At 49.8% G+C, this 27472-nt stretch overlaps 1 protein-coding gene across 7 annotated transcripts in view; it reads left to right on the plus strand.

Annotated features, from left to right (window-relative positions):
- Positions 1 to 27472, plus strand: part of ERI3 (ERI1 exoribonuclease family member 3) — a 128084-nt gene that overhangs the window by 98818 nt on the left and 1794 nt on the right. For 5 of the 7 annotated variants that reach the window (XM_037827424.1, XM_037827425.1, XM_037827421.1 and 2 more), the window contains one exon: positions 1927 to 2026. The exons of 1 other annotated variant lie outside the window; for it this stretch is intronic. In XM_037827424.1, coding sequence (XP_037683352.1) covers positions 1927 to 2026 — 100 coding nt within the window. Of the gene's footprint in view, positions 1 to 1926; positions 2027 to 4427; positions 4486 to 27472 lie in introns of all 7 variants that reach the window. One more of the 7 variants, XM_037827422.1, reaches the window with a different exon arrangement.

Raw genomic sequence — 27472 nt, forward strand, 5'->3', positions numbered from 1 at the left:
TCCTATTAAATGGAATTTCTGATCGTTTAATCCGGCCTTTGTAAGTGATTTTAAAGTACTTGAAAGCTGGCCCGCCACTGCTCTCTGGCCCGCTGCGCTCCAGCCTCGGTCCTGACCATGCTCAGCGGCTCCTCCAGCTGTGCACCGCCCACTGGCTGCTTTCCCTTGCTGCCTGTGTTCCCCTGGCTGGAGGCCAGCCTCTTCTCCCCTGTCCTTAGCCTTGCTCTCAGCCTCCAATCTGTGGGTGCAGCTGTGGCCTGGGGAAGGTTGGGGAGGTTTGTCTGGAGAGTTGGGCTGCGGGTGGTACCTCTGTGGTTAACGAAATTGGCTTTGGAGGGTGCTGAGGCTTAAGTGCACTAGCTCTAAGCTTCCCAGTGCCCTTAGGGGCAGGGGTTGCTCACTGCCACTGGGAAGAAGGGTACTCATCTGCTGTCCAGCCCCTTGGCCCCAAAACAGATTTGGTGCCCAGCCTCCTATCTCCCTGTGAGGGAGTCTCTAGTGGGAGGGGGCCTCCTGGGCCCATTGATGGGCTGGGGGGGTGGGCACTGCCGTGCTTATCCCAGCATGGCTGGCAGCCACTTCACCTGCTTCAGTGGACCCACCGTCCAACTTCTGGAACTCAGTCATCATTCCCACTGTCCACTGTCCCTCAAGCTGTCACCTTCCTGCCACTGGGAGATGGGTAGCCTGGTGTTTGGAGATTTCTAAGGTGAGGGGATAGCTAGTGCTTGAAGGGTCAGCTAGCTATGCAGGCCCATAGGTAGAAGCATGGGACCTTGTTAGAAGGCATCAGTCCACTTAATAGTGTTCTAACCCATGTAAATCTCTCCTTTTTGGGCCCTCAGTTTCCTCATCTTTGACATCAAGTGGGTCGTGCCCACCCCATGGGACTGCAAGGGAAGGTGCTGTCCCTGTCCTGCCATGTGTCCCCCACAGATGGAGGTTGCTGGCGGCCAGGTGGCGTGGGTGTGGGAAAGAGGGGGGCAATGGAGTGCTGGGGGCCTGAGCAGATCGATGCCCCCAGCACTTCCTTCCCCAACCCCTGGAAAACAATTAAGCACAGATCGATGGGTGGCCGCTTTGAATATGCATAAGTGAGCACTTGACCTTCACCAGGAGCATTTGCTCCTCCCACCACACACACACACACACACACACACACACACACGCACACACACACACACCATGTACTCCCCTCGCAGCTGCCTGAGTGGAACAGGTGACCACACACACACACACACACACACACACACACACACACACACACCATGTACTCCCCTCGCAGCTGCCTGAGTGGAACAGGTGACCTTACTCCCCTCCTCAGTTGAGTCCCCCAAATGGCATTCAGCTCTCAGCCATCCACAGCCTGTCCTGCCTTGGGGTCAAAAGCAGCATGACCCTGGACAGGTCGTTGGCCAGCTCTGGGCTTTAGGTTTCTTATCTGTGGAGTGAAGTTCAGATATGCTGGTCTCCAACGTCCTTCCTGAGACCAGTCTCTGACACGTAATATTGTCAGGAGGGGCCCAGCAGAGTGCTAGGGGCTTTGGAGAAGGGTGACTCTAGGCAGGGGGTGTATGGTAAAGGGCATGCCCTGGTGAGAGGAAGGGTCCTGATAAGTAAATGGGTCCTGATAGTAAATGAGTATGCTCCTGAGAGGGGCCCTGGTGAGGGGGCACCCAGTAAGGATGGAGTTGGGGGTGGGGGGGACTGATGAGGTGAAGCCCAGAAGAAGAAGTCCTGGAGAAGGAAGGGATTTTCTGGTGTGGGGCCCTGGGGAGAAGGGGACCAAGTGTGAGGGACTCATGAGGTGCTATGATGAGAGGAAACTCTTGATGGGAAGCCTTCGGACAGAGGCCAGGAATTGTTGTGTGTGGGTGACTCAAAGGTCAGGGCCTCTGTTAACCATTTTTGCCTCCTGTCTTCCAGGCTTACAGCTTCGCCATGGGCTGCTGGCCCAAGAATGGACTTCTAGACATGAACAAGGGCCTCAGCTTGCAGCACATAGGCCGGCCCCACAGCGGCATTGGTCAGTCCCTCTGCATACCCCCCCTGGCAGCTTGGTCAGTCCCCACCTGCTTGCCCCATTCCCCTGCACATACAGGGATTCAGTGGCTCATTCAGCACCCCAACAGGGCTCTCCAGAGCTGGGGGGAGGAGGTGAGGGTGGGATGGGACCGTTGGAAAGGACCTCTCAAAACAAGGAGGGAGGCTGGGGTCTGGGCTTCAGGTGGGTCAAAGGTGGCCTTGGATTCAGGCCATGGTGCTCTACCTCCCCCTCCCACACCCTGCTGTATCCCTAGTGGATGATATCCTCAGAGGGTGGGCGCATGTCAGCTTACCCACCCCCCATGGAGCTGGAGGAAACTGTTTAATATTGTTTCAAGTCTGTGGCGACTAAACTGGGCGATCAATGGGAGTTAAGGAGATGAATTATTTAAACCTCACCAGCTTTTAATTAGTCAGGGTCCTTCTGACCGATGGCTCCGTCCACAGGGTATTGACTCCCCCTCAGGAGCAGCAGCTTCCATTGAGCGGTGCCTGGGTTGGGAGGGGCCACTTGAGGTACGAGGTGAGGGGTACACCCTAAGGAGGATGCCTGCTTGGGAGGGGGCTGTAGTGACTGTGATTCCAGGCAATTGGTTGGGAAGGCTCTGCTAGCTTCTGCTAAATCAGTATAGTTAAGTGTCTGTCTATGAGTGTCTGTGTGTCTGTGTGTGTAACACCTTCAGCTATATGTCTCTGTGTCTGTCCAACAGTATTTGTGTCCATATATATATATATATGAGTGGATGTATTTGTGTGTATGTATAACAGTGTATCTCTATACATCTTTCTGAGGGTATGTGTCTGTGTATGTCAGCAACCACCAGCCTGTGTGTGTATCGGTCAGGAAGTCACTTAGTATCTTTGTATCTTATTTTGTATGCATGGCACTTGTGTGCATGCAAATGCTTTCAATGGGGTACTTGACAGGCATAGGCTTTGTTCCAAGTGGGGAGGAGCTGGAGTATTCCTGGGTGGCATATGACATTAACATAACTTGGGTACCTTTGAGGAGCTATTGTGGGGAGGGCTGGAGAGACATACCAGAAGGACCCAGTCATCCGTGGTAGGCTGGCCCCTTCATCCATTCCATAGACATGCACTGGTACCTGGTGGCTGCTTGGTATGCTGAGTGAAAGGCTCTGTCCTCAGGGAACGCATATCCTGAGGGAAGACAGAGACAGAAATAGAGGGTTGCCGCCCAGTGTATTAAAAAACCCCTGGACTGCCTCATGGGAGGTTTCCCCTGTCCTCAGTTCCCCAGGTAGCTTCTACTTCTTTGCATTTACATCTTACTAATATCTGGGGTGTCCCATGTATTCTTTTTGGGACATCCTAATGCTCTTGGGGTCCAGAGGGAAAAAAGAAGCAGTTGACAGGGCTGGGGAATTAAGAGGCCCCAGAGCAGCTGCTATTCCCTCCCAAAGGAGCTATCCCATACCATCTAGAGGAGGCACCAAACCAGCAAGAGATCTGCCTGGGAGGTCATTGGGAAGTTGTTTGGAGAAGAGGACACTTGAGTCAGGGGATCCTTGGAGGATGAATAGGAGTTTGCTAGGCAGAAAAATGGGGGAAGGGTTTATTAGATAGAGGGAGCTGTGTAGAGAAAGCCCTGCATGTTGAGAGGACAAGTTCAGACATCTACAATTAGTTTACTGTGCGTGGAGTAGGAAACTTGGGGTTCAGAATGACTTAAAAAATAAGCAGAGAAATAACTTTGAATACAAAGTTAAAGAATGTGGATTTTTCCTGAGACTTTGAGAAGCCATAGGAGGTTTGTGAGAGAATGCAAGAATGACTTGATCAGAGCTCTGAATTACTAATGCAGTTTGTGCTGCACAAAACTAGTTCTTAGTTGGTGTTCAATAAACATTTAAGTATGAATGAATGAATGTGTGAATAAATGAGTCAATTAGCAGTTGATGGGAAGGGAAGGACCAGAGACAGAGGACCAGTGAGAAAACTTGCATTTGTCTAGGGGAGGGGGTGTTGCCAGGGATTGGGTCTGGCTGGTGGACGGGACCTGCAGGTCTTAGTAAACCTGCAGTACAACTTTGAACTGGTCACCCTGCTTCTGTATATTTGTCTGAGGATGTGTTTATGAGAAGGGCTTCCCTGTTGCCACTCTTTGGTACCTCTTGGGACTCAGTGATGCCTGCTTATCTGTCCCCCGTGTTGACCCTGAGTTAGGATCCCTGAGATGTTCCTTCCGTCTTCAGAGATCTCAGGGTACAGATTTCTCCATCTGAGTGGACCCCAGGGCACAGCCCAAGGCCATGAGTGACACTGGACAGGGTTAGGGCTTTGGAGCCAGAGGAAGTTCTGGCTCTACCACCCAGACCCCTGTGACCTTAGGTAAGGGACAATGCTTTCTTTCTCCCTAGGCTGTTGGGAAGATTCAGCAAGTTCACTGTAATGGGCTTGTGCAGTGCCTGGCAAACAGTGAGTGCTCAAGGAGCTCCCTGCTCTGTTGCCTTCCCTTAGCAGGTCTGCCCTGCCAATACCTGGGGCTCCCTAGGGCACTGGAGGTTCCTGGCACTTGGTCTTTACAGTCTTTGAATGAAAGGGGCTGCCCTGCCAGCTCCTGGCTTGCTCTGAGGTGTGGGTGAGGGTGCTTGGAAGGGAGGGAGGATGCAGGGCATTAATTGGACTGGGAGAAGCGGGGAGGGGGAGGGCGTGGGTTTTGAGCAGTGAGGTTAATGGCCCTCGCACCAAAGAGACAGTTTTAATGAGCTTCAGCTGGCAGTGCCCCGAGTTACTATGCGTGCTAAAAGGGTCGCACTGTAAGAGTTTGATGTGGACTGTTTTCCAGCCCTGGGGTCAGAGGTCAGCTCCTGTCACTGGCCACTCAGGCTGGTCCTCAGTGACATGGTGCTAATTAACTCTGTGAGGAGCTGCCAGCCTGGAGTGGGGAGTGGTATGTATATGGGCTGGTGGTGAGGGGGGTTGTTGGGCAAGGGTTGTGCAGATCCCACAGCTTAGCCATCTTCAGGGTCTGCTTGATTCTCTCACAATGCCATGGGGTTGGGGGTGGGGGTGTAGCAGTGGCAGGGCATGCAAACCACTGTTGAATCTAGGCCCCAGGAGGGATTAGGCCCTCCCACTGAGCCTCTTTCCAAGGTGTTGTGGCAGAGGGAGCCTGTTGGGCCTACCTGACAGGAACTCCTGATGAGTAGGGGTGTAGTGGAGGTCCCAAGAGGGCAAGGAGGCAGGTTTGCTGGAGGGTTGGGTTGATGGGTGCAGGAGCAGGGAGATAAGGCTGTAGAAGGGGAGAGGGCAAGTTGAGATGGTTGGGCATTGCAGTTGAGGAGTATTTACAGCAAGGAGTGACTTTGGTCAGAGTTGGGCTTCAGTCAGATTAGTTTGACAGTTTGTACAGGGAGGAATAGTGAGAAGAAACTACAGTCAGGGAGGTCATAGGGGAGGTGCAATAAGGCAAATGAGAGATGATGATCATTTCAGAGCCATGGCAGTGGGAATGGAGGCAGGGGACCAGGTAAAACATTCTTTCATTCAGTAGACATTTACCTTGCACCTACTCCCTGCCAGGAATTGTGAAGGGAACTAGAAATGTATTGGTAAAGAAGACACAGTGCCCTGTCCCCACAGAGCTCCCTGGTGGTCAGGACAGGGCTTGGCCCTGGGCACTGAGGGAGAAGGAGGGCTCAGGGATGGCTAAGGAGAGTGGAGACGGTGGAACTTTGGCAAAGGTGGTCAGCATGGTTAATTCAGTCATCGGAGGAAAGCTTCATCCTGTGGTCATGGGTTTGGTCTTGGGAGCCCAGTGAGCAGGGTACTGCTGAAGTGGGTTGTGAGTGAGAAGGGGCTGCATGTATTTAGAACTGCCAACTTCCATGGCTATTATTGGGCTTCCATGGCTATCGCTGGGCCCTGTCAGCATTTCTGGGATGGACCACAGATTGTGAATCAGAGCAGCCACTGCAGGGGACTGCTGAGTGCCATATGGTCATTCTTCATTTCAGCAAAGGGTTAGCAAGGCCCTCACATTATTTCAGGGCACTTTATATTGAGTAATTTAATATTCACGGTAATCACGAACAGTAATCACAGCAATTCACTAATGAAGCAGGTACCACCATTCCCATTTTACAGATGAGGAAATGAAGACTTAGCTGAGTGACTTGCCTCAGGTTGAGTTGAAGAGTCAAATGCAAACCCAGGTCCATCTGAGGGCAAAGCCTATGTTCTTTCTCTGTGCTGAGCTATGAAGCACCTTCTTGTTGGACTTTTGCTATCAACAGAGGTGATATGGAGGAAAATATGCTTCCTTTCCTCATTTCCCTCAGTGCCATATGAAACAAGCAAGCTTGACAAAGTTTCATTAAGCAAGAGCTGAGGAGGAAGGGAAAGGAGGCATTGCCACCCCCTCACCCCCTGCTACAGTTGTCCTCAGAGCCAGATTTCTGACCTACTTCTGGCCCTGACAATTCTTACTACGTGATTTCAGTTTGCTCTCCACCTCTTGGCCCAGGAAAATCCTGCCCACCTTCGAGGGGCTATGTCCTCTGGGAATCTTGCCTGGCCCTCCTGGTATGAGTATACAGAATACGCATTGGGGCACTGATTGCAATTCATCTGAGGTAATGCTCAGGCCCTACGTACTTGGGCTCCCTAACAGCAGGACCCGGCCTCCTTCCCTTCCTTCTTTTTTGAAATCTGCACAGGAAATTTCAGTTAAATCTCATTTGTTGGTACGTGGAGGCCCCACAGCCTGCTGGTTTCACCTATTTGGGAGGATAACTGGACCCTTCCCTTATGCCTGACCACCTGGTCCTGCCCTGGGAGCTTAGTCCCTCTGCTTGAGGGACTGAGGAGAGGCCTGCTGAGGCTCCTGGCACAGGTGGGATGGCCGAAGACCAAGTGCGCTGTCTCAGGAACTTGTTGCCCAGTATGGTTTGGCAAGAGAGCTGGGCTGGCAGCTGGCAGAAGGCTGCAGGGTAGGGGCCTGGCCCCTGTGGGGAGCAGTACTGGCCCATGGTCCCCACTGAAGGAGTGGGTATCTATCAAGAGTCCAGTCATAGCGCATTAGCTCTGTGACATGGATCTCATTAGTGCCCATGAGAGGTGTCAGTGCAGGAGAATCGTTGGCTCAGGGAGACGCTTATACCAAAAGGAAGAAAGGACAGTGACAGCCTTTTCTCTGCCGCCTCTGCTGCCACGCTCACTGGGCCGCCCGCCCTCCTCCTCGTGGGGGGGTGGGGGTGCTGGCTAATGAGCTCGTCTACAGTACAGCTTTGCCTTCCTCTCCTTGAAGTTTCCTAGGTCCCTCTGAAGGCCTCAGGCCCGGGATTAGCACACACCAAACGCCAGCCCCCCTCTTCCCCAGCAGGGAGTTCCTTCTGATCACCCTGCTCCAGCTATCATAGACAAGGGAGGGGAGACAGTACCAAGACAGAGGCACTGTGGCTGGGTAGGGGTGCCTTCACCCTAGGAAGGCTCAAGCCTCTCTTCTCTCTTGACAGAGTGACCTTCTCACTTCTCTGCAGCAGACTCTTTCTTCCAAGAGTTGCGATCTTCTCCTCTACTCCCTTTTCCCCATCTCCTGTCCCAGCAGTGTCCCATCGCTCTGATGGCCCTTCTCCCAAGGCAAGGAAGAATGTGGTACTCTGGCTGAGGGTCCAGCAGGTAGCATTTAGATCTGATACGATGTGGGAGTTCCTGGCTCAGCTAGAGAGCTTCCAGAATCTGGGCTTTGGATGGCCTGAGGGTGATAAAGTATTGATATGAGGGCCCTGCAGACCTCAATATCCCTCTCCTAGTCTGTCTCAGAGAGGCAACTTGCCCCTTTTCGGCTTTGACCAGCTTCAGGTCCAGGAAGAGAGGAGTCAGCCCAACTGCCTTATGGGGAAGGGCAGAGAACCCACCTACAGCATGTGCTTCCCCAACACTACCTTCCCCCACCCCCCTATGAGTTCCTTCTGGTGTGGCCTAGAAAAAATGAGGATCCTAGAGATGGATGGGCCCCTAGAAGGAATCACTCCTCAGGCATGAACACAGGTGAGCCTTAAGGCCAGGTTCTTTACCAGCCTGCAGGGGCAGTGCAGCATGGAGAGCAGACCCAGGGACATCTGAGGAATTGGTTCTTGCCAGAAACCAGGCTCTAGTCTTCGGTCACTTCCACAGTTGGAAAAATGGACAGACATCCATGGTTAGAGGGAAGAAGTTCTGGTGTGTGCATGTATGTGTTCTGGGTGTGTGATGCATTGGGAAGTGCAATCTTTGTTTCCCTACCTTCTAGCCCCAGGCCCTGGCCTGGCCTCCCCTTGTCTCTCTCTGTATCTCCTGTCAAACCATCACCAACATAAATGACAAAGAAATCAGAAAGACAGATCAATGCCGGCCAAATTAGCACTTGCAGATAGACTATGCAGGGATGTCAGCGCCCTGACCCCTGGTGATCTCGCAGCCTCTGCTGCTGATATTATGCAAATTGCATCCATCTGGCAGGCCCCGCATGCTGGCTGCTCTTACTCAAGAGGAGTAATGGGCTGGGGGGTGGGCGGGAGTGTTGGAGCAGGAGTCGGAGTGAGTGTGTGCGTGTGTGTGCGTGTATGAGGATGTGTTTGAGTGTATGTGAGGGTGTGCGGGTGCCCACCAAGCACTGGGTGGTGATTGAGTGATTGACAGGGCAGATAAGGGGCTGCATTGGATTCCTTTGGGCTGAGGGATTAGGAGCAGCCACAGATGGGAGATAACCAGACTTCATTTCAGTTTATTTTCCTCCTTATCCCCTCTCCCCACCTTCACTCCCCCGAAAAACACAATCTCTGTAGTTTGCGTTTTCATCAATATTTGCAAGTCATTACCAGTGGTTTAAGGTGAGAGACAATGTCAGGGCCCAGACCAGGCCAGCCCCTCCTGCACCCCAGTACTGGTCTGGTCCCTGAGAATTAACACCTAGAACAGCCCAGATAGCCTTCACTCCAGTGGTGTTCAAAGCATCCCATCCTCCCAGGCCTGCAGCACTCATGGAAAGATCCATGCCTCATGGGCCAGCCCCACTGATGACTTCATCTGACCTAATGCCATGATATAACTTATGCTATGGCCTCTACCCCTCCCACCTGAAGCTAAGTGATATCCCTGTCCCATAGTTGAGGCTCTAGACTAGGTACTTCTGTCCCTGGTATGAGCTATGCCCCTGGGAGCTGCTCTTCCTCTTCTTCAGAGCTCTGGATCCTTTCTCCCAGCTCCTCCATCCTGGACCCCATTGACCAGGGCCCTGGCCCCAGCTGGGCAAAGGGACCTGTGGCCTGTGGAGTGAGGGAATTTGTTTTCTGGCCTGAATCCCCTGTCAACACCAGTATCATTCCATCCACAACATTTGCTGAGTGTCAGGTATAGTACAGAGGGCTTTATAGGTATTCTTTCAATGAGATGGGGGCTCTGAAATGGGGGCTGGTGTCTCCACAGTCCGTGAGGACACTGAGGCTCAGTAAGGTTGTCATTCCCCCAAGTCTTCATAAGGAAGTGGGAGGGCCAGAATTTAAGCACAGATCTCACCAAGTCTAGAGTCAGAGCTCTTAACCACCAAACTCTACTGCTTCACTGCCTTGCCACCAGCCTCAGACACTTGACACCATCACCATGCCTGGAGCCATTTAAGTGAGCCATCCCTGTACAGTAGGCAAATGAATTTCTTTAGCCCCTAGCCTATGAACACAGGCTCTGACCCAGACCCCCTGCCAGGTTAAACCAACCCAAGCCTGGCTAAACCAGACCTAAGGGGACAGGACTCAGACACATCCTCACCCTCAGGAGCTGTGTGTCTGAGACAGTTGGGCTGTAGTGAGAAGGACATGCAGAGGACAACACACCCAGCGTTAAGCCAGCCCGGGGATATGTTACAGCACATGGCATCCAGGCCCCGGTAGCTCAAGGAGAGGAGCTAACGCAGCTCAGCCCAGCCAGCTCTGGAGAGTGAAGGTCTAGCTGTTACAAGGGTCCCTCTAAAACTGGGTCCCTGCTGTCCCCTCCCACCAGGCAGGGATGGGAGCTGGGAGTGCTGGGGACATGTCCGGGGACATGTGTGCAAGGAGAGCTTGTCCTAATGAGGAGAACATGGCTGCTAGTTAGGCAAGGGGCGGGTGGGGAGCCGCAAAGCTGATTGAAGGCAGGGGCAGGGGTCAGACAATTAGGCCCAGATCCGGCCGTTTGATGTGAGTTCTGAGGCCTCAAAGCCTCCCTTCAGCCTGCTCCCTCCGCTCCCTCCTCTCCCTCCTCTTTCCTTTCTTCTTCTGCCCAAAGGCAGGAAGGATGGAAACGCTTACACTCACTGTTACTATTATTAAACCCTGTGGCAGGCCAGCCAGACACAAGGATTCCTGTCCACAGGGGGCACTGTAGGTCCCCAGGAGGCTTCTTGGAACCCAAAGGGAGTATCTGGTCAGAGGCCAAGATATCTGGTCAGAGTATCTGGTCAGAGGCAGGGGTGAGCTGAGCCCCAGGACTGAATAACCTTGCCTCTCGCTTGTGAGGCAGGAGAGTGAACAGGGCCACCCAGTGGGGATTTTGGCCTGGGGCTGCTGGGGCTGCAACCCAAACCTGCTTGGACCATCAAGTCCTGTAACCACTTAGTTCTTTTCTGTTCTGTCCTGGGGTTTTGGGGTTGAGGGCGTGGTTCATTCATGCTCAGAGCCCACCTATCAAACAAGTATTTATCGGCGGCAGTCATGCCAAAACCTTGCCATGCAAGATAAAGAAGCCCAGAGCCACACAGAGCCCTGCAGTACTCTCCTACACAGATAGAGCTCCACACACCCAAGGAGAGTTCCGCATCCCGCCCCCAGGTGTCATAGACACACCATCACTGAGTCCCATACTTGAGTCATAAGCACTCCTGCTGTGGCAGGACCCTGGGGGCTAAGCCCCTCCTCCAGAGTAGCTGGCAGTAGCAGTTGGATCTTGTATCCAGGGTGGGTGGGTACCAGGGTCCTTCCAGTTACCCCATTCTAGGAAATAAGCCTAGAGAGCTGGGACTGACCAGAGCGTGGGAGAAAGCCAGATTGGGGGGGCTGTGGGGAGAGGGGAGGGTGGGAGCAGAGATAAATGTTAGCTCATTTCTTCCGTAATTAGTTACTCCCTCATCCCCGCGTTGTAATTGTGAACAAGCTGTAATGTTTAATTAGTCTGTAAATGAAACCCCAATTTCATAATGGCCTGGCTGACAGGGCTAAGTGAGCAGGGGAGGAGGCGGAGGGGAGGTAATAGGGAGGGCCTGCAGAGGTGGGGAGGGGAGACCTGCGGATCACCTCCTTTTCTCTTCAGCCCCAGCCTGGCCTCTGTGGGGGGAGGCTGTGTGACTGGGTCCAGTACTTGTGTTTCTGCCTTTAATATCCTCCCTGCTGATCCTTCTTACTGGAGAAGGGGGAGGAAAGGCAGAGGAGTTCCCCAGGCATCCTTCTCCCTCTCTTCCTTCCTCCCTTCTTCCCCCTCAGTCCTGTGGTTGGAATACCACAGTCACAGCCCAACCCAGATGCTTGATGCTTGTCGTTGGAGAAGCTCATGGGGGCTGGGGGTGGGTGATTTAGCAAAGATAATGCTTCATCCCTAGGTCTAACCAACCCTCACCCCAAGCCATCCTCCCAAGAGGCCTTTGATTGGCACCTGGGACCTCAAGATCTGATCCCACACACCTAATGGAACCAAGAATTGGCATAGGCCCTCCCCTCCAATCCCGCTGCTAAACAGAATCCAGCATCTATGCTATGCAGACACCCCATCCTAGACGTTACTCTTGGTGGGTATCATCTCTGCAGATTGTGATAAACTGGAGCTGCCGCAGGGGGGAGCCCGTGGCCCCACCACTGCCTCATTGGTCTTTCCCTGTCTCCCCCACAACATCCTCACTGCTTGCACACGCCCCCCGCCCCTGCTTGCTGCAGCCATAAATCTCAATTTACGAGGGTGGCTCTGGTGGGGGAGGGAGGCTGCGCTGCTAATGACGGCCCCTCAGCCGGATTTTTCATGTTGCACAGTCATAAATTTTTAAGAACAGCATGGGCAGCACGTTAGCGAGTTATCGAGGCTGCCTCTGTGCTGGCTGCCTAGCACCAAGAGAGCAGGGATTGGGGAGGGCAGATGATGCATTTGGGGCAGGGGTGGGGCAGCCAACCAGCCAGACTAGTCTAGAAAGCAAGGGTAAGGCTGGACCAAGCAGACAGGCTAGAGTGAGGCTTTGCCCAGGGCAGGCAGGGCTGCCAGAGGGACTGGTTGCTGAGAACTGGTACTTGGGTGAGATCAGACATGGGCATAAAGACCATGGTGGTGGGGAGCAGCTGATGGATGCCTCTGCTCCAGGACTTGACATCATGATGTATGGGGAGCTTGGAGACATATGGATTTTCAAAGTGGCCACTTTGAATAGAATTACAAACCCTGACCATGTGCACAGTGAGGCCCCTGCCCTGGCAGAGCTGCACTTGGGATAGTTTATAGACTTGGTACCTTTTAGGATAGTTCTTCAGAGCTAGGGTCTCTGGAGTCCTCAAGGGAGATCCCTGGGGAGATGCCCACAGAGGGAGTGCATCTACAGATATGCTGGAGCAAGGAGCCGGAAGCCGGGCTGACCTTGCAGGTTGTGTGGTCCTGGATAAGTCACTTTACAGTCCTGGGCCTGTTTCTTCCTCTTTAAAATGGGATTGATGAAGGCTCCTGTCTCTGAGGCTTACTATAAGGATGAAGGAAGATAATGTGTTTGAAAGTACTGTAAAGCCCTGAATACATATTAGCTCATGTGCCTATTTAAATTTCTGGAAAGGGAGTGTCTGAGAAAAAGGTCTTTGTGGGAGATGGTAGGGCATTTGCTTTCATTCAGTCACTCAGGAAACATTTGCTGAGGCCTCCTGGGTACCCAGTCCACTACTGGGGATTCAGAGATGAGCAAGCACCTGATCCTGTCATTCGGGACCAAGCCATGTGAGAGAGGCATGTAAATAGATGATTGCACTGCAGTGTCATCGGTGCTAGCCAGAGTGGAAATGGGGAGGAGAAGAGGGTGCTTTGAGGGGTAGAGGATATATAGGAAAAATTTCATAAAAGGAGGAGGCCCAAGAGCTGGATCCCGAAACATGGTACAGTGAGGTCAGGCAGGGGACATTGTTGCAGGAAGCAAGAACAATGTGAGCAAAGTAAGTGAGCCAAAGGAAGTAGAAACGGTTTAGGAAGGCAGGTGCACAGGGAGGGGGGTGAGGCTGGAGAGGTGGCAAGGGCAAGCTGTACATGGCACTGGGTGGTGCCCAGTGAGAAGAATGCAGGAGTGTGGGCTTTTCATTCTGACATGTGGGGCCTGTGGCTTATGTAACTAACTGGATGCACATGGTGGTAGAAAACACTTGGGGAGCAGCAGGTTTTGGAGTGCTGAATTTGATGTGCCTTTGAAACATCTTAGTGGGAAATGAGTAAGAAATTGGATATTTGAATCTAGAGGTCAAAAAGGGCAAGAGAGTGGAATTTGAACATCATCTGTGCATAGATAGTTGTCTGAAGCCTTGGTAGTAGGAACCCCTAGGGAGGAAGTGAGGTGAGGAGACCGCCTAGAACAGCCCTGAGGGACCAGTAGAGGAAAAGGAGCCAGGAAGAGTTGAGAAGGAGCTTCAGAGGCCAGCGAAGAGTTGGAAGAGAGACCTGACTTGGAGCCAAGTTGTAGAGGGTCACAAAGGAGAAGTGATTGGAAAAAAGCTGCAGTGAGCTCTGAAGAGGTCTCAGGGGCAGGGCTCTCTAGGGGAAATTTTCACAGAGCCATTCCTGGAAAGAGCTAGGGTCTAAGAAATCTGTGCAGAAGGTGGGCAGGCTGCCAAGAATGGGAGACTGACTTTGTGAGGGGAGTTCTTTCCAGGAGGGTGACGTGAGCACTTGTGGCTGAGGCCTGTCAGTGATCCCAGCCTGTGCTGCCTCTCTCACCACTCTGGCCCTGTCCTGCCATGGAACACCTAAGCTTTCAGGGCACCGAGATACCTACAGGGACAGACACCCTCACAAGACCCAGGCCAAATGCTTACCTGAGGTTCCTTGTCTGCACAGTTGAGGGTTAATGATCTTGACTACCTCTAGAGTGGGTGACAGGGCAAGTAGGAACTGAGGGCTCCTTGGATGAGGTGGACCTAGCCCCAGGGACAGCCTCAGGAGGCCACAAGCACAGAAGTCAGGTCAGCCAAGGTGGTGTGAGTGTGTGTCAGGGCATATCAGGGCATGGTAAGTGAAAATCCTGTAGTAATCCATCAGGACAAGTGCTGTTCATTCATTTAGGGAGAAGAGAGTCCCCAGGATGGGCCTTGTGGGCTTGGGGGCAGTCCCTGTCCACTTGGACCCTGACTCAGCCTCCCATCCCTGCTGACCTCCCCTGCCTCTTCTCAAGTCGCTCTCCTGTTTTCCTGCACTCCATCCCAATGGCCTTCTCTCAACTCCTTGAACCTGCCATGCCCTCTCTCACCTCAGAGGCTTCCCACAGGGCTTTTTTTTCCCCAAGGGAACCCCCTTATTGCCACCCTTTGACCTAATTAACTCCTACTCATCCTGCAGAGCTCAGCTCAAAGTTTGCTTCCTCAGAGAAGCCTTCCCTGACCCCTAGACTTGGTCAGATCCCTGTGTACTCTTTCATAGCACCCTATACTCCCCCTTTATAGCATTTAATCATGGTGTAATTAAGAAATTACTTGTTTGAAAGTTATGTAATTCCTCTCTCCCCCAGTAGATTGTAAGTTCCTTGAGGGCAGGAATTTATGTCTGTTTTGTTCTGCTTGTATCCCTAAAGTGAAACATTGTATCTGGCACATGTAGGCAGATAATTAATAAAATATGTTGTTTTGGATTGAGTTCAACTGAGTTGAGATGGCCCTGGCCCACCCTTGGGTGCCAGGGCACGGGGAGAAGGCAAGAGGAGTGCCTGGAGCTAAGGTGGTTCCCATTAGTCCTCATGATTAATTCACAGCCACACTGTGATGGAGTGGGCTTGTCCCCAGTCAGCTCCTCCACTGGTGCCCACCTGTTAGCGACAAACAAACAAAGGGGATAAATAATGCATTTGGGAGCTGAGCCAGGCAAGGCGATGGTATTGAAATTAATAGGGATTAGTTTAGCAGCTTGAGGATGAAATATTTACCAGGTGGGTCTGGGCTTAGGGAGGGCAGTCCCTCTTCCCAGAGTCCCTAGGCATAGCCGGGCCCTTCTCCAGGACATTGGGTAACTAGGACTGGAGTCCTGTCCCCACCCCTGGCTGCCTCGGTTTGGTAGGATAGGCTGGCCATATTGATGAGAACCCAAGTCCCAGCCATCTGGACTGTCTTCTGGCACAGCAAGTCGTGGGGGAACCAAGATGCTGGAAAGAAGTGAAGATGGGGAAGGGGCTAAGCCCCCAGCACTTTTGGAAGCTGGTGACAAGGACCATGACTGACTTTCAGGGCCTAAGCATGTCTAGGTATCTAGTGGCAAATATTAGGGCTAGAGCAGGTTCACCTGTGATCTTGTTCCCTCATGCTTCCCTCTTCCCTTTCCTTCAATCCTTCGTTTCTTCTTAATACATATATACTGAGGGCCTCTGTGTCGGTAACACGTGTAGGTGAAGCTGTACCTGCCTTCTGGGAGTTTGTGGCCTGGCAGGAGGTGAGAGAGGCAATCACAGGGGGTAAATAATGGGTTTGGGGACACATAGACGAGGAGTCCAACATAAATGTGGGGGCCAGAGGAAGAGTCCCAGAGGAAATTATAGTGGCGAGAAGGAGTTAGCCAGGTGAAAAATGGGAGCAGAAGGAATAGCATGTGACAAAACTGGGAGGCGAAAGAACCTGGCACTTTGGGGAAAGAGAAATTTAGTTCAATATTGCTAGAACTAAGCTGTATGATAGGAAAGGGGGGAAAGATGAGGCCAAAGAGGGAAAAATGGGCCAGATTCCCCAGTATTTGTAAAGGAGTCTGGATACTATCCTGATAGCAGTGAGGAGCCATTGAAGTTCTTTTTTTCCACTTGAACTTTTAATTTTGAACAAATTTTAGATTTGCCTGAAAGTTTCCCTATTCCTTTACCCTCCTTCCTCTGATGTTTATCATAGTAGTTATCAGCACCAGGATATTAACATTGGAACTGTACTATTAACTAAACTGAAAGCCTTTCACCAGTTCTTTTTATGTTCCAGGATTATTGAAGGGTTTTAAGACAGGGAGCAAAATTAGTGGATTTGGGGTTTAGAAAGACACCATGAAGAAAAGATTGAGAGGGGACTGCTGGCATCTAGATGAGAGATGGTGGTGGCCTGGATCTAGCATGAGAAAGCAAGAGGGCCAACAACAGCTCGGAGCAACACACACATGCACAGGTGGTCAGAAGAAAAAGAGCATGCAAAACAGCCTGAGGAAGACAGGATGGAAAGAGGATGGTGTCACCAAAGCCAAGGGAAGAGAGCTTCAAAGAGGGAGTTGTCCACTGAGTCAATTAAAAAATGAAACCTTTTTATTGGGCTTAGGACCATGAGGCTGCGTGGGTCATTCGTGAAAGCAGTTTTGATGAAGTGATGGTGTGGGAAATCAGACTTAGAGTAGGAGATCAGAAAACGAGACATTGAGTGGAAACAACTGAAGTTTGGCCATGAAAGGGAGGAAAGAGTGGGTACTGGCCAAATTGAAAAGGGAGTTAAAGGGTGGTGGTTTTTAAAAGATGTGAGAGATTTAATATATTTACATGCTTATGAGAGGGAAACGGTGCCAAAGAAACACTGACTCTGTCCAAGAGAAGGGGTATTTGGTATGTAAGTCCCCTGGAAAGGGCCCCAGAACACAGGTGGAGTGGAGGGATGGTTTTAGTGACTTCCGGATTGGTCCTCTCGTGACAGGAAAGAGGGGAGAATGGGTGCAAATGCAGAGAGTGGCTTCTGTGTGAAGAAGCCTGTCTCCCTGTGAAGTAGGAGACAAGGTTATCTGTGTGGACAAGGAGGTTGAGGGTAATGCTGGGGGATAGTGGATTTGAGATTTGTGGAAAGTAGAAAAATTTGAAACTGACACTGGGGAGAAAGGGAGATCACAGAACACTGATCAGGAACATAGAAGATTTGCTTGACAGTTTTATATGTCCAGTTGAGGTTATTAACCAGATTTTATAAGTGGCACAATCTGTATGGTAGCAGTCTCCTCTGTTGCACTCAGCCCAGATGCAGGCATAGAAAAGGCAGAGTTTGATTTTTCCAGTAAGGGTGTGATGAAAGGAAAGGGAGCAAGGGAATTGAGGATATTGGCAAGAGAGGATTGAAGTGATGGGCCATTGCATCCAAGCTCCAAAAAAGTTTATCAGTTTTGCTGGTAGGACAGAAACTACTTGATACATACCCAATATCCATTTTCCCTTCTTCCTCACTAAATAGATAAGGGGCAGACGTGTGCTCAGTTATGACTACTTGTTTTTAGTTTCTCAGACAACTAGATATAGCTATGTTTCTTAGTTCTGACCTGTGAGATAAAAGGAAAAGTGTTGTGTGGGACCTCCGGGAATGATAAAGGGATGTGACTCTGCTGGGAAGTGCACTATTCTTGCCTGTCCCTTCTTTCTCCTTCCTTTTGCCTGGAATGTGGATGTGATAGTTGGAGCTCCAGAAGCTCTTTTGGATCATGAGATAACCTGGCAATTGGAAGATAAATGCTCACAGTGGCATAGTTTAAAGAAGAAAGAAGTCTCTGATGACCTTGTGGACCTATGGAACTTTTAGTCAAGTTAGATTGCAAGCCACAGACATAAAATAAAGTGGCTTTCTTAGTAAAGCTGTATTTTCTTCCCTTTCTGTTTTCACATGGGCTTCGACTAAACTTGACTCTTTCAGCTTTTTAGTAACATGGCCTATGTCCTGAGATACAGTAAGAAACAATTTGATCACATGTTTTAAGAGGGCATAACAAGGTTTCCCAGCCTGAAATAGCCATGTGCTCATTGTCCTTTGCCCTCCCTCCTCCTTTCAGCCAATTCTGCATTATAAGGTCCATTCTTCATTTTGTTTCCTTCATTCCTTTAAATTCTGAATCATTTAGTATTCTTTCAGTTGCAAGGAAAAGAAAACCCAATTTAAAAAATCTTAAATAATAAGGGGATGTATTGTCTCACAAAGGAAGGAGGTAAAGGGATACTAGAGCTGGTCATCTTAGAGCTCAGCATCTTAGCACTGTCATCAAGGACCCAGATTTTTTCCATGTTTCTGCTCTTTTGTCTTCAGCATATTCTTCACAGGCTAATTCCCCTCATGGTTGGAAGATGGCTTGCTTCTGCAGTTCTAGACATTATGTGCAGACATGAAAACAATCAACAAAATATAAAGGATTATTTTTCCCTTGTGCTTCTCTTTTTAAGAGTGAAGAAACTTTCTTTGCAGGTCTTTCAGCCAACTTACCCTCATGTCTCAGTAGCCAGAACACATGCCCACTCCAAAACCTATGACTGGTCAGGGGGATGAGATCACCAAAATTGGCTGAGGCCATGGAAGATTTACCTTAGTCACTTGAGGGAGGAGTGGGCTCTTCCAGCAGGGAAGGAGGGGAATGGCTGTCAGAAGAGCAGTCAGAAGAGAACAAGGAAAAAAGGGAATACAGGAGGGTGATGTGTCTGGAGAAAGTTGAGGTATCAAGGTTCCAGTGAAATAAAAAAAAATATACATTATCGCCAGAGACTAGGGATATTTGAATTTAATATTTCAGAGGAAGAGCCATAGAGGATGTTAAAAAGGTTGAGGATATGACTGTGGAAATGGGCAAAACTGGAATATAATGTAGAAGGTCATTAGTGCTGAGGTCAAAGAACCCAGAAGCTATCAGCAGGGTTTTTCAAAGGAGAGACCTTAGTGTGCCCTGGGTATATAGGCAAGCAGCTGTCTCTGGAAGGAAGCTGTAAGGTCTGGACTATTAGTACATGCTCACAAGAAAAGCTTTAGATGGGCTGCTGGCACCAAGGGTCCTTGGAGCCAGGTTACAGGGCCCTAGTACTCTCCACGTGCCTGGGGGCAGCTCAGGCAAGCAGCCTAACCTCTCACATCTCAGTCTCCCCATTTTTGGGAAAAACCTGCCTTGGAAGGGGGTGAGGCTCTGTCACCCTTTCTGTCAAAGAGCCACTGAAAGACCCCCAGAGACAGGCCCACAGGAGAACCCTCAGGACAATGGTAAGTTGGGAGCTTGGTTGGGGTAGAGGTGGCTAGCAGGTGTGGTGGATGTGCTCAGCTGTCCTCACCCCTCTCCTTTACTTGGCCTTAAGTAATCTGGCTTTAGTCTGGTGCTTCTAGCTTTGGAATCCCAGAGTCAGGAGGAAGGTGAGGCTTCTTGGCCCTTCTACCTGGATGGGGCCTAGGCTGGAAAGGAGTGGGGGGAGGCGGGCATCCATTGTAATGGCCAGAACAGCCGCCCTGTTACTACGGTGTATTTCACTTTTAATTCTGACATATAATGTAATGATCTTTTTTAAGGCCCGATGATATTATCTGCCTGACTAGATTATTGAGTCTTCATCATCTCCAGATAAATTTATGGCCAGGACGAGGCTCAGGATTTATCATCAGTCAATAGAGCTCGATACTCTAACAAGGCGTGTAATAAGATATACATATTTAATGATCCAAGGGGAGGAGCGCTAATGGGAGCCCAGAGTGAGTGGCCATGGGGCTGGGGCTCTGCTCTGGGGCTGTCATGGCTGTATGGGGTATAGATGTGGTCTTTGCCTCATGGTCCCCCAACCCTGGTCTTCTGAGGACTGCCTCAGTCTATCTCCAAAGACCCCAAGGGACAGACAGGCAGGAAAAGGGAGAGGCAGCACCAGGTCCAATGCCAGAGACTGGGGCCCAAGCATCTATGGCCCAGTGTTGGATACACACCCCACCTGGGGAGTCCTCTCCCTGCTTTGGGCCTTGGAGGGCTTGGGGGTGTCCTTGGACCCGTACACCCAGGCCCCTAAGAATTAGGGCGGGCCTGCAAGGGGAGGGAGTGCCAGGACCACGTGCCCAAGCTGCGCTGATGGTGACGGATGGTTTTTCATTACAGCCTCTCAGGTCCTGCCCGCGCCCTGTGTGGAAATTCTATTTATTCCCTAATTTGTAAAAATTCCCTCTTTATCTGATCCCAATCAGGGCGGGGTAATTGGCTCTCTGGGGCAGCGGCTGGGGTCCTTGATGAAGAGCTATGTGGATGTACCCAGCCCGGCACCCGCCCAGCCCGCCACCAGGGCCCACAATTAATAATGATTTGCAAATGGCAGACAAGCAATAACACAGAAGGATGTGGCGTCCGCGCTGCCTCTTCATTTCCTCCCCTTGCAGATATAAATGGCCACGGAACAAAAACCCAGCACTATAAATTCTGGAATTAGTTATTCACCAGGATAAATGGGGCCTGGAGCCACCAGCCCCTCTCCCCACCACGCTTTTTGCCTGCTTTTCCTGTTCCAGGTTCTGTCCCCAGCTCTATTCCAGAGCCTGGCCCCTGGCTCTTCTGTTTCCTTGGCTGCCAGCTCAATTCCCCAGCTTCCTTCCAGACTGTGCCCCTCCACTCTGGCTACCTCTTCCTGTGTGGCCCAGAGAATGGTCACCTGGTCTGGGTCTGTAGCCTCTTCAACAATGACCTGAACCAGCAAGTGGGATTCATCCTCAGCCTCCTCTCTTTGACTTCTCTGTTGGCCAAACCTGGGCTTCTGTCTCTTGTTTGCACTGGGGTTTGAGTGGAATTGACATGTCCTGCCAGGCATGGGAGTCTGAATCAGGGTTGGTCCTGGGGTTCTTCTTCAGCATTTGGGACGGAGCCAGTCATTTGCCTGGCCAAGTCTGAGTTGGGCTCCCAGTGGCCAAATGTGATGTAAGTGACACGAGGGATTTCACACTGAGTTTACTGGTCAGGCTGTTCTGGGATGCTGGCACAGGCATTTCCGGGCACCATGCCCTCTTGGCCAGGCGTATCCCCCACCCCCCCCAAGAGGCTGTGAGCTAGTGGGTAATGGGCGTGTAATGGCCTCATTTCCATGCCCGGCCTCCAGGAGCAGCAGTAAGTGTTTGATTGCCTTAATTTCCAAACACATCATTATCCCAGCTTTACCAGCGCTTAATAAACACTTTATGAGGATTTTTTAAAAAACATCTTCGGTCCGCATACTTCTCTGAAGTGATAAACTCTAATTAAGTCTAATATTTAAAAATATGGTAATGGTGAGTTGTTTGAATAAGTGGACTGCATTTCTGTAATTTCATTATTACGTAAAACACGCTAATTATTTGGAGCGGGCTTATTACAGAGAGAGAAATCGCCTGCTAATCAAGATGAAATTGCCTTTTCCCCTTATTGTGGAGCAACCATCATCCTTCACCATCAGCCCTGTGGCACCTCCAGGCACCTCAGTGGGGTGGTGGGGGGATGAGGGGGAGGGGCTGGAAGAAGGGGTCACTTTGAAGTCCAGGCTATAAGGACCTTGTGTTGGGGGAAGGGTAGAAAGCTATGGGAGCAATGTCTGTAAGGAGAGAGTCTGTGTCTGGGGAGTATGTTGGGTGGGCCAAGGCGACTGTGCCTGGGGGACCAGGGGACTGTGTGGGCCATGTCTGGGACAAGGAACAAGGGTTTGGGGGAGCTCTCAGGGGTAACAACAACTAACCCAGACACTGTTTTACTCATTCACAAATAAAAACTCATTTCATCTTTTTAACAACCCTGAGGGAAGTAGTTGCTATGTATATTATCATTATTATTCCCATTTTAGAGAAGAAGAAACCAAAGCATAAGAGAGGTTAAATAAAGTTCAGTAACTAGCTCAAGTTCACAGTTATTAATGGTGCAGTCTGGATTCAAATCCGTAATCTGAGGCTACACAAGATCCCTCTGCTGGTTCAGTCTTAAATTCACTGACTTGTCTCCCTACCTTCCTTCTGGGCTACCATTTGCTGTTGTTACCTAAACTGTGCTATAGCTTAGGATGCTGGCCTCCAGCATAGAGTTGCCAGATTTAGCAAATAAAAATATAGGACATCCAGTTAGGATTGAATTTCAGATAAACAACAAAATAATTTTAGTGTAAGCATGTCCCCATGTGAGGGCTCTGTTTAATCTGGCAGTCTTGTGTCAAGCAGGCCCAGGATTGACCCACTAGCCCTTTGCTCTCAGGGCATTGCAGCTGCCAGAATATCCAGACAGAAAGATGAGGCCACCCCCAGGGTTCTTTTTTTTTCCCCCTGCAATTTTAATGAGATATATTCACATACCATACAATCATCCAAGGTGTACAGTCAGTTGTTCACCATCTCATATAGTTCTGCATTCATCACCACAGTCAGTTTTTTGAACATTTTCATTACTTCAAGAAATAAAAATGAAAATGAGAATAAAAATAAAAATAAAAGTAGAAAAGAACACCCAAAACCTCTTATGCTCCTTCCCATCCCCCACCCCCATTATTCATTTACTTTTTGTCCCCCTTTTTTCTACTCATCTGTCCATACACTGGATAAAGGGAGTGTGAGCCACAAGGTTTTCACGATCACATAGTCACACAATGTAAGCTATATAGTTACACACTTGTTTTCAGGAATCGAGGCTACTGGATTGCAGTTCAAGTTTCAGGTATTTCTTTCTAGCTATTCTAATACACTAAAAACCAAAAAGGGATATCTATACGATGCATAAGAATAACCTCCAGAATGACCTCACAACTCCATTTGAAATCTCTCAGCCACTGAAACTTTGTTTCATTTCTCTTCCTCCTTTTGGTCAAGAAGGCTTTCTCAATCCCATGATGCCAGTACCAGCTCATCCCTGGGAGTCATGTACCACGTATCCGCAGTGTTCTTGTTGCCTTATCCTTACTGTGTTCTTGCTCTTTATGCTGCTCCCCCACCCCCACCATCATTGTTGGTTCCTGCTCTCTGACTCTGGCCCCATTTCTTACCAGCTCCTGGACATTGCTAATAATGTATTACTAGGCTAAGCTTTTTAGGCAGGAAGCCTGTGGTGACCTCAGGATGTCCCTCAATCTTCCTTTAGGCCACACTGCCCCATAAACCTCATCACGTCAGCAGCTTGCCTCCCTGCCACCCTTCCTGTCCCACCAGTCCAGTTTGCATCTTTGATCAATTTGTGTTCATTCTTTGCTGGCTCCAACAGACCCATGTATAGGAATTTTATATATGATAGAAGTGCCATTTCAAAAAGTTGGGAAAGTGGACAATTCAATCACTGTTGATAGGGCAATTGGCTATCCATTTTGAAAAAAATAAAGTTAGATCCTCTATTTCAGACAGATTAAAAAGTTAAATATAAAAAATAAAAACTGAAGGTATTAAAATAAAACAAATGGTTGGTTGTGTTTAGTATAACATAGGAATAGGGAAGGCCTTCTGAAGCAAGACAAAAAACCTAGAAGCCATAAAGGAAATGCCTACTAAATTTAGATGACCCATAGGAATCTCAGGCTTAACATATCCAAAGCTAAGTTCATCACTTCCCCAAATCTGCACCTCCTCCGGTATGCCTGAGTCTAGCAAGTCTCACAAAGATTCTAGACTCATTCCTGTCATATCCTCCATTAAGGCTTGTTCATTCTATGTCTCCAGAATCTCTCTCCTCCATTCACTTCTTCATATCTCCAGTCTATCTCCACCTCCTCCTCCACCACCACTGGCCTAGTTCTGGGCCACCAATATTTCTGTTAATTGGTCTCTGTGCCTTCTGAGTTAACCCTTCTGGTCCTATTTTCACATCCTAGGATGATAATTCTAAAACACATCTGGTCCTGTCCTTCCCTCCTCAACCATTTAGTGTCTCCTCATCTTTCAGAATAATAAAATCTTAAGCTATTTAGCTTAGCAGTCAAGACTCTTCAGGGCTTCCTCTAGTCAGGAGGGAAGTGGCTGGGATGGTGGAACTATCGCCCATGGCATTCTTTAGGATTTACTCTGTGGCTACTTGTTGAATTGTGCTTTGAAGATTGTCCCTTTTCTCTGTGTGTGTTATATTTCACAATAAGGAAATGATTGAAATTGTGGAATTGAAGCTGACTTGGCTGGCTTCCTCTCTGGCCACTCCCCTACCTCTTCTTCTCCATCACCCCCAACTACCTGCTAAATTTAATTTTTTTTATTTCTTTGGAAACTCCACGTCTCGCCTCCAGAAATGTGCCCACACTGTTCATTATGCTGAAAACACCTTCCTTACCTCCACCCCGACTTGTCTGGCTAGCTCCTTCTCACGTGTCCCTAAGACCTCTGCTTAACTTTTGTAATCCTCAGACTGAACAACGTGGCTTTTCTGTGCCTCCTTTTCTCATATTGTTCATACAGCCCCTCTTATAAGTCTGTCTCTGAGTACCCTTGAGAGCAGGGAGGTACCGAGTCTTGTACATCCCTGTGGCCCAGCATCGCTGGAATAGAACTTAGCACATGGAAGGTGCCAGTGCATGTTTGCTGAATGCATGAGTGTGAGTGAATGGCCTTCCAGGAGTTTCCTTGGGCCTCTTTCCTTTTGAGGGTCTCCCTGGCCCAGGGCCTACTTCCTGTCCTCTACCTTTCAATTCAGCCAAGTGAAACCAATTAGACCTTTTTGGCTTTAGGATGTTTTCCTTGTGTGAGCTCTCATTGGGTGTCCTAAGTGCTCTGAGCCACCATTCCGCTAGCGGCTCCTTTGCCAAGCAGATATTTGACTATCCTTGGCCCAACCAACAAACTTATCCTTCCTTGTTAGGTGCTAGCCCACTCACTTTCTCTCCGAGACATTTATGCAGTTGCTCCCCTCCTGCTCTGGTCTTTACAGTATAAAAATATTTCTAACGTTAAGAATATTAATGCCCCCAAAACGAGAAAGAAGAGGGTCATCTTGTCACAAGGTGACGACCCTGAAGGAACATAAAAACAAGTCACTGCTTAGACATCCCTGAAGATCAGGAAAGTGATTAAACTAGAGGAAGGGGTAGCAACAGACGATGAAATTTAACAAAGGATTTAAACAAACAAAACCAGGTTAGCCTTGTAAGATTTGGAGAAGGTGAGGAAGACCTGCTCTTGGAGGCCTCCATCGTGGGCACCAGGTTGTGTACCTCCACTCCCCAGTCCATAGTAGCTTCAGGCTGGCCTTATGGAGCTCAGTTCACCCAGGTGGCCTGGTGCTTCAAGCAGAGGACTGTCTGGGAAGCCATGTTGTCACCAGGCTCACCCTGCTGCTATCTCTATTCAGAGCCCCAGATCTGTCTGAGGTGCTTCTTTCTGCCAAGTTTCCTTATTTTCTAACTGTGCCATTGACTTTTTAACAGAAGTACTTTGCATTGACACTTATGAAGGCTTCAAGGGCCAGAAGCCCATGACTGCTATTCCACTGACTTTCTAGGTGAACTGGAGTAAGTTTCTTCCCATCTCTGGGTCTCTCTTCATTGTAGTGAACCAGTTGCACCAAGTTAGACTCCAGAATCCCCAATAAACAGTGAAGTTCAGAAGTCTGAGTTTGTGAAGTGGGTGACAATTGGTTTCATCAAGTGTGCTGGCCCCTTATCTGCCATCTAATGCCAGAGATTCTGTATTATAAAGATTCTTTCACCATTGGGTCATCCAGAAAACTAGCATCCTTGCTCTCTCTTCCGGACATAAGAGAATAATGGCATGTGCAAATACATGTGGATGTATTATCTTATTCAACTCTCACAATATCTGTGAGGTAGCATCCATTATCATGCATATCTGAGGAATCTGAAGTTTAGAGAAGCTAAGCACTTGCCACAGGTCTCATATGCAGTAGGTGAAGTTAAGACTGGAGACAGGTCAGTTTCAAAACCCATACTCATAACCACTGTCATTTTTAGAGAATAGTGTTTCCTTAAGATTGGAGCACAGAGGTTGGGAGTAGAGAGTGGCAGAGGTGAGACCAGAGGTAACAGTTGTCTGTTCTGCAGGGTCTTTTAAGTCTTATTAAAGAATGTAGACTTTATACTGAGGGCAAAGGGAGTCACTGAAGGGATCTGAAGAGAGAAGGACATGGCCAGATTTGTATAAGAAAAATCACTTTGGTTACAAGAGGATGGATTCAAGGGGTAAGGCAGAGGACAAACTGTTAGAGGAATCCAGGCAGGAGATGATGGAATCTGCCCTAGGGGGCTGGCTGCTGGGATGCATGGGGAGATGATTAAACAAAGAATAAGATAAAATCTGCAGGACTTCACAATTGATCAGAACTGGGGAGTAAGGGAGAGGGCAAAGTGTCAAGCAATATCCTGAGGTTTCTTTTGGTTACATTTTGGGTGGATTGAAGTGCCATTCACTGGGATAGAGAATATGGGGATAGGAAGAAGTTTGGGAGGAAATTATTTCAGAATTGGGTGTACTGAATTTGTATGTTGATCTAGAAAGAGATGTTCAGGAGGCATTTATATATGGTTTGGAGCTTGGGGGAGAATTCTGGGCCAGAGATGGAGATCTTCAGTGGGATCTGAGGCTAAGGATTTGGATGAAGTCACCCAGTGGGTAGAGTGGGAGAGGTCAAGGACAGAGACTGGGGCACAGGGACCCTTTCCCAGCACAGGGCCAGGCACGGGGGGTGGGGTGGGTTCAGTCCTTACCCACTGGAACAGTTGTGGCCTGGGGGGGTCTGGGCACATTCACTTGGACCAGGGCAGGCAGATTGAGCGATTTGTCCAGCAATGAGGGAGGAGCCAGATGAAGTCAATAGAAAACTAATTTTCTTTTCTGCTGGAAGAAATGAGGTGTGTGGCCGCTGGGTAATTGCAGATAACGAGGGGACTTATTCTTAATATGCACAGCAGCCAAGGTCCCCAGAGTGGGAGACAGGAAGGACTGGAGGTGCTCTGACAAGGCCAGACTTCTTTGGGGAGAAAAGTGCCATATCATAGCCCCTCCGATGTGCCCTATCACAGCACCGGGCCCCATCCTAACCTCTCCCCACTCCCAGGGCCTTTCCTATGGCATCCCACCCCAACCCCCTCCTTCACAGCTCCTCCTATCCCATTCCCCTTCCTTTGAACTGCCTAGCTCCTCCTGTCGCAGCCCTTCCCTCCACCCTCTACCCCCCATAGCAAAGGCATACACACTAAGGGAGACAAATGACAGGGCCTCAGCCGAGCAGGGTGCGTGTCCGGCCCATAAACCACGGGGATGGGTCACGTCTGGAGTTGCCATGGCTGCCACTACCCATCCATTTGTCTTCCCACCGTTCAGCCTCAGACCAGCTCTCATGGCTTCCCCGAGTCCCTGGGCGAACAAGGTCTCCCCACGTCTGGGCACTGGGTCACCTAGCCCACATCTGCTGTAGGAAATATGTGCTGAGCTCTGTAAGTCAGGGCTTGCGTGATTTGTCCCTGGTCTTACCCAGAGACCTTGCCTGCCCTAAGCAGAGTTGGTGATGGGCCAGTAAGATACAGGCCCCTAGGGTGACCAAACTCTCCACCACCACCCCCGGCCCTTTTCTGTGATGGGTACCCTTT

Source organism: Choloepus didactylus, chromosome 2, assembly GCF_015220235.1.
Source record: "Choloepus didactylus isolate mChoDid1 chromosome 2, mChoDid1.pri, whole genome shotgun sequence".
Lineage (NCBI taxonomy): Eukaryota > Metazoa > Chordata > Mammalia > Pilosa > Megalonychidae > Choloepus > Choloepus didactylus.